Genomic DNA, 11,079 nt, shown 5'->3' with positions numbered 1-11,079 from the left:
GGGTGGGGGTGGGGGAAGGGGGGGCTCCCTTTTCCAAGTACTTGGGCGAGGCCACATTTTCTCCCTACAGTATGACCAAAATAGCATTATCACAGGAGAGCGAACGCAGAAGCAGACAGGAGACTCTCGGGCCTCGTCTGCCAGAAGCTGTAGAGATTTGCAAAATATAAACTAACGCCTCTCTTCCCACTAATTTTTTAAATTTTAGAAAATAAAAAAATTTAAATAAGTTATTTGCGTGAACATGTAATGCGCGTATTAGTGCTATTTCAAAACGACTTAGCAAGCGTGTTCTACTTTTCTTTTTCAACTTCTAATTGTGATAAATATTTATACGTATAACCCAGAAACTGACACAGAAGACCGCTGGAGTCTGCCATGCTTTTTAAGAGTATAAAAGGGTTCTGAAAGTGCTGACGGAGGCACCCCTCAACTACCTACACACCCCACGCCCTTCCCAAAAGAAGATCTTGGCAAAGGGGTGGATACTCTTGCTGAACACGGACAGGCTTGCTTTCAAAACAACTATCTCATTGCTTAACTGAGATGCCAGAAAAGAGGAAGATCAAGGGGAAAGCAAAAAAGAAGCATCAAACGGGAGCCAGAGGAGAAGGGAAGGAACGGAGGATCTGCTGTCGTTGTTTTTTAACTTTATATGAAAATACGTGGTTTCACGAAGAATCAACCTGAGGTTATTAACCAGAAGCTTCCAGATGGGACTCTGGGGAATCCATGGAGCCCCAGCAATTGAATGCAGAAGGGTGGTCCATGTGTTTATCTAAGAAAAAGGTCCAAATTTTTTATACAATTCTCAAAGGAGTCTGTGACCAAAGGTTAAGAATCTCTTGGATGCGGATGTCAGTGTTCAGCCCAGGGAACATACTTATTCCTGAGCCATTTTTAAGTGTAAAGCAAAACCAAATTTTAAACACCAACACAATTTTTTCTCGGAACCCAAGATCCTCTTCTGACAATGCCGTACCCTCTACGTTGCTGAAATCACGGACCCGATGACTTGCTCCTCCAGACAAGAGAGCAAAGCTTTCTTCTAAAGCTGCTGTGAACACCTCTCAGGCACCACCGCCTCAGGCTATGGTGGTGGACATTCCATGTTCTTTCCAGCCAATCGCCCTTGTTCGCTTCTACACCAGAGCTCAGGAATCTCATCTTAAAATCTGAGGACGCGGGTGTTGACATCTGTTCAAGAATGAGAGGTCACACGGTGTGGGATGTGGGATTCTGATGAATGACCCTGGGTCAGTGAGTCAGGAGACCTGGATTTTAATCCAGTTGTGATATCTCGTCAGCTCATCTCTTTACATACACCTCCTCCCATGAAAAGCAAGGGGGCTGGACAGGGGGGTCTGTGAGCTGGAAATCAAGCTGAAGTGAATCCCTGCCAGGGGCCCACGGAGACCAGAAGCTCTGGTCTTACCCGTGGAGGGCTCTCTGCCTTACCCCGTTCTCACTCCATACTACAGTGTGAAGGATTTCTGGGAACACTGAGGTGGCCAAATACTGCACAAACACACGAAGCCACCAACAGCGTCATATCTCCACAAGGGGCTCTGAGCAGGGGCCCCTCGCTGCCTCAAGGCTGTGGCTCCCTGAGACATTCTTGGCACAGCTACTCCATTCTTACATCTCCTAAGTGGATGAATGAAGCTCTCCTCACGACTTACGCACAACAGAGCCAAGCCAAAGCTTCCCTCTGAAACACAGAACCCGGCTCGAAGACGCCCATCAGTTGGTGGTTTTCTCTTTCCACCTCCCCCCCAAAGGTCTCAGGGACAGAGGAGGACTGAGCTCTAAAATACTAAGTCAAACTTTTCCATCGCAACTAATGACCATTATTGACTAAGCTTGTACAACGTGCAAAACACCGTGCCGGGAATTTCGCGTTCTCTCTGTGTGGAACTTGCCTTAGCCTCGTTAAAGAGGCACCAAGACCCATCTAGGTTACACAAGCAACAGATAACAGGGCTCAAATGGACAAGCTCAGATCCGCTGGATTTTAGAACCTCTCTGCATGACACCAGGCTGCCCCAACTCTGTTAACCATGGGAATTATCAAGACTGTAAAAGTTCAGTCTGAAAGACCAGTAACGCACCAGTTAAATCAAGCGGCAGTCTACTCTGTGTTTCTGCAGAAATCAACACAAGTAAACTCTGTGCCGAGGGGTGAGGTAAACCCTCCCAACAAAGGAATACTGAACTGATTCACAAGACAAATTTTTATCACGGTGGGCGCGCGCGCACACACACACACGCACTCAAATATATTGAATTAAACAAATAACCCCTCAGCGCTCACTGTGCGGCAGACATATAATACGTGTCACTTTTCAAAACCTAAACGTGAACTCCAGTGCCTCATGTTTTAGTAACACGTCCAACTACTGAATAAAAAACAGGGAAAGCAGTCAAAAATTCTTTTCCAATCATTTTCAAATAAAATTAAGTTGTTCGCATTATTTCAGATAAAGCATATTTTATCCCAGGCTCAGAAGCCATGCTCTGGGGCAAAATGCCTGCCAGAAACTCTTTTTTTCTGGGGAGGAAAATTGCTGACAGACGATTACAGATTCAACTACATCACCAGGGCAGATGAGGCGACTTTAATATCTATGATCCAAGCCCGCCGGAGAGGTCCCCTGGGTCAGAAACTTTTACCAACAACAACAACAACAAAAAGAACAAAAAAAAAAAAAAAAAGAATTCTTTTCAAGGAAGCTTCCACACCCACTGTCTCCTAAAATACACTGTTTGGAACATAGTGGGTTCTCAAGAAATCGCGTTGGATGAACACGCCAAACTTAGACTAGGAAGCGTGGGCAGAGGGACAGTGTTGTGCATAATTCTGGGGTTTGTTTCAAGTCATTAAAGATCCTCGCTCAACATATAAAGTCAATATGAAAATAATACTTCCGTTCGTTTTACAGGCTCCGCAACAGGCTTCTATGCACAGTATCCCACCTGGTTGCCCGAGGGGTCCTGTCCGAGGCTGGGGGCACTCGCCCTAGATGGAGAATGAGCCCATGGTGCATGTAAGATGGAGGGACTTGCTCAAGGTCATGGGTCAGGGAGGAGCGAGCCAGGATGTAAATGGAGTCCCCAGGTTTCACTCTGCACTACGTTAAAGCTGCCTAAGCAGTGACTTTATGAGACCACATTCAGATGATCTCACTTCCATACATTAACAATTTTAGAAGGCGACAAGCCAAAGATGGAAATTTCACAGAACAATTACACGTGAGCGGTTTCAGTGGCACCGGCTCTGAAGGAGAGAACAGCTCTCTGCCCCTCTCTTGGGTGTAGTCGGCTGAGACTCAAAGGCTCAAAGCCCCATCCGCAGGGTATGCGGTGAAGCAAAAGTGTAGCCATCCCCAGCAGGGGAGACGCGGACCTAGGGAGCCAGAATACGGCCAGCCACACCCCTAAAATCTCACACAGAGTATGTGCTAACGTGACATTGTTCCAGGTAAAAGGGACAGTCACAGGTGATGTTCTTTTTACGGGGCATCCTTCTCTGAACCCTGAAGGCCCGTAGACCAACTCTTTGTATCAGCCCTGCAAAGCCATTCTGGCCTCCAAGACAGAGTCTTGAGCCTCTTTGAGGTCACAGGACAGGTCACCTACCTCACCTGTCTCCCAAGGTACCAAACTGACAGTACAGGAGTAGCCCTCACAAGGTAGGCAGGACAGCGGGGCTGCTCTGTCACTTCCACCTGTACACTCACGCCCCGGAAAAGAGATGGGTACAAATTCAGGTCGTGCATCGAGATGCATCTTCACACTCACCTCCTCAGACCGCAGAGCCAACCTTTTTGACAACTTTCTCTCTAAGACACAAGACTCGGATAGAAACACCAAACCACTCCGGGTCCTCCGCTCCTACACCACCACTAGTAATGAACTTGACGGCAACAACTAACACATTCTCCCCTACGGGCTGCTTCCAAAGTATGGGGCGCTGTGTGACTTCATTCCATTTTCTCGAAAGGCCTTATTAGTATCCCCATTCAACAGATGAAGCAATGAAGGTTTTGAGAGACTGAAGAATTTTGCCCAAAGTCGCCCAGGTGAGAAGAGGTGGGGCCGGGATACCTCGCTTGGACACCCTCAGCTACACCTGCTTTCCAACAGATGAATGGATAAAAGAAAACAGAGGCACGCACACACAACGGAATACTATTCAGCCTTAAAAAGGAATGAAATTGGGGTGCCTGGGTGGCTCAGTCGGTTGAGCATCTGACTTCGGCTCAGGTCATGATCTCACGGTTCGTGGGTTCGAGCCCCGCACTGGGCTCTGTGCTGACAGCTCAGAGCCTGGAGCCTGTTTCAGATTCTGTGTCTCCCTCTCTCTCGGACCCTCCCCTGATCATGCTGTCTCTCTCTCTCTCTCTGAAATAAATAAAACATTAAATTAAAAAAAAAAAAAAAGGAATGAAATTCCAGGGTGCCCGGGGTGGCTCAGTCAGTTAAGTGTCCCACTTCTGCTCAGGTCATGATCTCGCGGTTTGTGGGTTCAAGTCCCGTGTCAGGCTCTGTGCTGACAGCTCAGAGCCTGGAGCCTGCTTCGGATCCTGTGTCTCCCTCTCTCTCTGCCCCTCCTCTATTCATGCTCTATCTCTGTATCTCTCAAAAACAAATACACATTAAAAAAAATAATAATAAGTTCAGGGGCGGGGGGAGGACCTGGGTGGCTCACTCAGTTGAGCATCTGACTTCGGCTCAGGTCATGATCTCATGGGTCATGGGTTTGAGCCCTGCATCAGGCTCTGTGCTGACAGCTCAGAGTCTGGAGCCTACTTCGGATTCAGTATCTCCCTCTCTCTCTAACCCTCCCCTGCTTCTTCTCTCTCTCTCTCTCTCTCAGAAACGAATAACCATTTAAAGAAATTTTTTTTAAAAAAGGAAGGAAGGAAATTCTGACATGTGCTACAACAATGCGTGAACCAAGAGGAAATTATGTTCAGGGAGAGAAGGAGAGAAGCTGAAGCCAATCACAAAAAAAGGCAAATACCACGTGATTCCACTTATATGAGGTCCCATCAGTAGTCAAATTCAGAGATGGAAACTAGAATGGTGGCTGCCGGGACTGGGGAGAGAGGCTGTTGTCTAATGGGTCCTGAGCTTCAGTTTTTCGAGATGGACAGGGCTCCAGACATGGATGGTGGTGACGGCCGCACAGCAGCGTGGATGTACTTAATGCCACTGAACCGGATACATAAAACCCAGTCAACATGGCAAACGTTATGAGTATATTTCCCACAATGAAACATAATTTTAAAAAGAAAAAGAAGGGAGAGGTCAAACACAGTTCCCTTTAACCCATATAAACCCAGAGAAACATACAGTTAACTTTTCATTATTCTAATACAGAAATGTAGAGCAGCAAAAGAAAACAACAAAAACAAAAACTACCCCCTGATGACTTGCACGTGAGGGTTTAAAATTCCAACATAGAGGCACCGGGGTGGCTCAGTCAGTTAAGAGTCTGACTCTCAGTTTCAGCTCAGGTCATGATCTCATGGTTTTGTGGGTTCAAGCCCCACATCAGGCTCTGTACTGATAGCGCAGAGGCCACCTGGAATTCTCCCTCTGCTCCTCCCCCATTCATGCTGTCTCAGCCTCTCTCAAAAAATAAACAAATAGGGGCGCCCGGGTGGCTTAGTCAGTTAAGCGTCTGACTTTCACTCAGGTCAAGATCTCGCGGTTCGTGGGTTCGAGCCCTGCGTCGGGCTCTGTGCTGACTGCCAGCTCAGAGCCTGGAGCCTGTTTCAGTCTGTGTCTCCCTCTCTCTCTGACCCTCCCCTGCTCACGCTGTCTCTCTCTCTTTCCTAGAAATAAATAAAACATTAAAAAAAATAAGCAAACTAAAAAAATTTTTTAATTTAAAAAATAAATAAAATTCCAAGATAAAAGTAGAAACCTGAGATTTCTGAACAGCTAAAAAAAAAAATCTGCTCTCCAGCAAGAATACAGTCTAATGCTAATTTTCTTTGCCTCCTTCCTCAGGTGCTCCACCATCTGCCCATCATATTTAGACCCCCTTTCCGAGAGAGTTTCAGCTTGAAATGCCTGTTTTGCCTGCAAGGGAGCAGCAGAGGTGCACCGACTCTTGCTCGGGTTGGAGTGTACCTGCCGTTCCCGGGCTGACCGCGGTGCCAGTCGTGCTGGTGGCTGACAGGCCTTTCAAGGCAAACGGGCTCGATCCGGATTCCTGACCCGAAGCACCAGCCTGCAAACCGCGAGCCTCCCCTCAACAGAAGCTACGACTCCCAGAGCTGTGCAATGGGGGCAGCAGGGCCAGAAACGGACTTTGGTCCCGCCTGGTCCAGGCAGGAAGGGGCCTGACCGGGTCCTTATGCTCATGTGAGTATCACCACCAGTCAAGGCGAGGAGTCCTCTTTTTGTGAGCAAGACACTTCTTAAAACTCTTTGGAAAATGTCTTCACACCCACCCTCTCGTGCCCTAGTCCCCGAAGCAAGCAAGTTGAGCATTCTTACTCCCATTTTTCAGAGGAGCAATGAGGAGGCAGGGTTTGCCCAAGGTCAAGCAACTAGTTGGCTGCGGAGAAGGAACTGGAACCCGCCCGTGTTATTCATTCCGCTACACCTCCCTCCAGAGACAGGGCTGGCCAGCGTCGCGAGGAACAGGAAATTGAAACGGCTCCTGGTAAGGCAGGAAGCCTGCCAACCTCCGAGAGAAGCTGACAAATGACCAGAGCCAGCCCTGAATCGAAAATGCCTCCTCAAAGGAGCTTCCGACTAACCCCTCCCCACCCGCAGGACTGGAGAGAGGGGCTGTGAGAGGCCACAGCCCACCACGGCCATCTGTCCCGGGAGAGGGCGTAAGCTCAGAGCCAGCCAGACGCTGCTCAAGGTCTGAGCTGGAGAGGCCGTCGTTTCCCAGTAGGAACTTAGCAGCTTTATTCTCACTCCCACCACCTCACCACTACCCGCCCCCCCCCAAAACACACCCCTCTTTCCTGAATCCCACCCCTGCCCCCGGATCGGGAAGGGGGGCAGAGCAGAGGCGAGGCGAACCCTCGGGGGACGCAGCACCACCTGCATCGGCCACCGGGCACGCAGGGCCAAACCCGGCTACGTGATGGCAAATCTTGCAAGCGCAACATCATGCACGAAAAAGTCATGCACCGACTCCAACGTAGGGACACAGATTTCAGTCACGTTACCTGAGTTGTTTTTGCTCTTCTGCCTTGCATGTTGTTGCTATGGCTAATTTGTGGGTTGGTGGCACCTTCGGAAAGGCAGTGAGACTTCCTACAGGGGAGTGTGTTGTAATTACTGTACGGAGCGGGCTCTTCAGCGGCAGCTGGTGGCATCTTATGGTTCGCGAGATCGGGAATGTCAGACACCAGGTTCCGGCAGTAGCCTGCAAATTTGCTCCTCGGCCCCCCGTTCGCCGTCACCCCAGAGTTTTTCTGAGCATACAAGTCACCCAGGGAATTGGCGCGCTGACAGGCGCTGAGCCGCCGCGGGCTGGCCCGGGGTTCCGTCCCCCGAGCCTCCTCGCAGTCCTTCTCTTCGGTGGAACCCAAGATTTCTTCGTTGCTCGTTAAATGTTCTTGGCTCAGATCGGAGAGTGAGAACTCCATGCTGTCCTCCCGCCAGATGTCTGCAGATTTGGAGCGCTTCTTCTTAAAGCTCGCCGTCTCCATGAAAGCGGGCCCATTGGATGTGTAGGGACGCTGCCTCCTGCCACCGTCAGCCAAGTAGGGAGCGTCATCCTCGTACAGCCGGCTCTCCTCCGAGTCCGGCCTGCTGCGCACAGAGGCGGCCGTGAGGACGATGCTGCTGTCCACGCTGGGAGTGACGGATGAGTCGGTGTACGACACGGGTCGCAGGCCCATGTCCACCCGGTCCACCCAGATGGGGCTCCCGAAGTCGTCTAGGGCGCCTTCTTGGGAGAAGGGCTCCAGGCCGTTCTCGGCCAGGGACTGCGGGATGCTGGGCGTGCTGCTGGAGCGAGTGCTCACTTCGGAGTTCCGATGGGTCACCTTCCCCGAGGACGCGTGCCTCGTCCGCCGCGCCTTGTGCGACAGGCGCAGGGAGCGCGACGTGTGCTTGCGGCCCAGGCTGGCATGCTTTTCTCCATAAAACTCATGCTCTACATTTTGACTTTCTGCGTTTCCCATGGTTTTATGGTCTGCAGCACAGGGGGGAAGGGAGGAGGGGGGAAAAAGGAGGGGATAGTTGAGTCACCGGTGAGTATGGGCAGTTGAATAAAAAAAAAGTCAGGGTGGGTGGCAGTGGGGTGGTCATTTTCACTTAATGACAAAAAGCCCACATTTGGGAAAGTTTTTGTATTTATTAGCCACTAGTTTTGATTATTTTCTTTGCANGGGGGGGGGGGGGGGGGGGGGGGGGGGGGGCAGACAGGGCACCAAGCTCTCTGCCCCGCTGGCAGGTGCTTGGACTCTTACCCGGTGGCAGGTGAGAACCAGCATCATCCACTGAGACGGGCCCTCCCAAGACCCTGGGCAAACTATTTGGAGAATGAAACTTGTCTCTGCCCCAAGGACAGCTGCCTATGGGGACCGGCCACCAAAGGCTCCCAGCCCTAAACTCTATAGGTGACAACGTTCTCAAATCCCAAGAGCACACACCGAGGGGTGGGGCAAATGAGTCACATTCTGCTTGAAACTATCCACATTTCAAACAACAGTTAACAAAACTCAGAGGGGCATTTGATAGCCTCCTCGCCCCCATGCGTCTGTTTGATACAGACTTCAAAAATCCATTGAAACTGGGAAAACACAAGATGTAAGTTCGATCAACTCTTTCTAGTTCATCAAAGTCAAAAAGGAAAATAGCGGGGGCTGGGGCACAGGCCTGAGTGGCTCAGTCGGGTTAAGCTCCGACTTCAGCTCAGGTCATGATCCTGTGGTCCGTGAGTTGGAGCCCTGCATCGGGCTCTGTGCTGACAGCTCAGAGCCTGGAACCTACTTCAGATTCTGTGTCCCGTCTCCCTCACTCTCTGCTCCTATCCCACTCATGCTCTGTCTCTCTCTCTCAAAAATAAATAAACATTAAAAAGTTTTTTTAAAGAAAAACAGGCTTTTTTAAACCTTAAATTCCACAGCATTCTGGAAACCCTAACTTGTGGTATTTGGGAGGGGGTACGAAGTGGGAGGAGGGGAGAGGGAGATAGGTAGAACAAGATAGAAACCCCACTCTCTGCTTAGCAGCAGACCAATGGGTTTATTTCTGGGGGCAAATCCAAATGGAGAACATTAATCTGATACAGAGTGCCCTGCAACAGAAATTCACATTATGAAACCACTAACTGTGATCCAGCCTTTTGGGGCTACTCAGGTTAATTCAAGTCCTTCCTTAACATTTTTCCAGTCTCTTGCACTGACTGACCCAGTGACCGTTACGCACCATAGGAAAGAGGAAAACCTTCACAGCTCAGCATCTGTGACTCTATTAGCCTATTCTCTCGCTCTGCTCTTTCTCTGTACCGTTCAAATTGTATGCACTCAAAATACACACATAAAAGTGGCCAGAAAGGAAAGAAGAAAAATACAGTAGCGGGGCATATTCCCGAGTTGATTCTTCCAACCATCTACACAGATTTCATTCAGAAAAGATACACTGAGCACCTACCATGTTCTTGAAGCCAGAGATGCAACAGTGAACAAAAGAGACACATTCCTGGGAAACTGATACTGTAGCCAGGGAAAGCATGTACTGTAGCCAGGGAAGATACATGTTAAGAGTGAAAGGCACCAGGGGGAAATGGAGAATGAATTCGCTTATGACCATGGCAAAGAGTTTGAAATGCCCTGGACTATGATATCCATTCACATTGATCCAGATTCAGTCTCTAATCTCACTGTTCAGTCTAAAACACTGCATTGACTCGCATCATCACAGAAATGAAATTCGTGGCAACGGGAAGGGAAAACCTCCATTTCATGTTCCAGTGAGTTCATAGGTAACTCATATAGACACCAGATGTTAAGCTATTCCCATCCTGGAATATTCCCTACCAGGTCACACATCATATGATTCTCACAGGGAACTTTCCCAAGAAGGAGGATCTCCTTTTTACTGGCAGTAAGTATATTTCAAAGCAGTTAAACTTATGCCTCTCTGGCTGGTGTCTTTAAGAAGAAAAGAAAAGGGGGAAAAAAAAACTCAACTCACTGGAGGGAAAAAAAATGATCAACTGTCCAAACAGGACCATTTATGGGATCTAGAGTCCAAAGAATATCATGTGCTGCCTTTTTAAAGTAAAACAAATAAATAAGCATTTCCATAACTAAAGGCCATGACTAATTTCTTAGAGTTCTTGATTTTTTAAATATACGTTAAGATCCCTGGATGGATGCATCTATGTTTTACCAGTAAATGGTACAGAGCTCATAACAAGTGCTAGCCATAGTCCCATTTTAAGAATCACACAGATTTAAGTCTAAAAGCAGGAAAGAATGATTGTGGAAGAAAGTGAATGAAAGTCAAGGCTGTCACTTCACACCCCACGTCCACCAGGAAGACCCGACCATACATATCAAAATCTGCAAATATAAATTGACAGACATATTCCCAACAACAAATCTTTGGTTAGGCTTGTTTCTGCCAAGAGAAGAGTAATCAAGTTAAAAGCCTCAGGAGAGGTTTCCTACAGGAAATGGCCGCAACCATCAAGAATTACAGCATCTCCAATGCATCACTGTGACGGGCTCTGTTATATTAATAGCATTCTTAGTAGCAAGATTCTTTTCAGCCAGCCAAGGTAGGAAAGAAGCCATTTTTATCTTCAGAACTAGAATTTAGAGATGAATGCCAAATCTCCTAAATCCTACCAAGAGAAATTCTCAGGGGATGACCTACGCAGAGTCAGCAGGAAGTCTGAAGCCGTTAAAGAACAATCAGTTTCTAGGGACTGTTGAAACAGCCTTTCATTGGAAAGCTTTTCCAGAAAGGTCGGTGACAACCATGAGGGCCCATGTGGCGGTGGTGGAGGACTCAGAGATAAAAGAAGCAGGAAAAATTAAAATTGCTCCTTGCATCCGACAGACACAATCTCCTCTTTCAAGGACC

General features: G+C 48.6%; 1 protein-coding gene across 1 annotated transcript in view; it reads right to left on the bottom strand.

Annotated features, from left to right (window-relative positions):
• TIAM1 (TIAM Rac1 associated GEF 1) overlaps nt 1-11,079 on the bottom strand; it is a 210,243-nt gene that overhangs the window by 130,369 nt on the left and 68,795 nt on the right. The window contains exon 3 of the mRNA XM_077760193.1: nt 7,203-8,176. Within this exon, the coding sequence (XP_077616319.1) occupies nt 7,203-8,165 (963 nt within the window). The 5' untranslated portion in view covers nt 8,166-8,176. The remainder of the gene's footprint in view (nt 1-7,202; nt 8,177-11,079) is intronic.

The sequence above is a fragment of the Crocuta crocuta genome, unplaced genomic scaffold (genome assembly GCF_008692635.1).
Source record: "Crocuta crocuta isolate KB4526 unplaced genomic scaffold, BGI_CrCroc_1.0 scaffold369, whole genome shotgun sequence".
In the NCBI taxonomy this organism is placed as follows: domain Eukaryota; kingdom Metazoa; phylum Chordata; class Mammalia; order Carnivora; family Hyaenidae; genus Crocuta; species Crocuta crocuta.
This window is presented reverse-complemented; position numbering and strand designations above follow the sequence as displayed.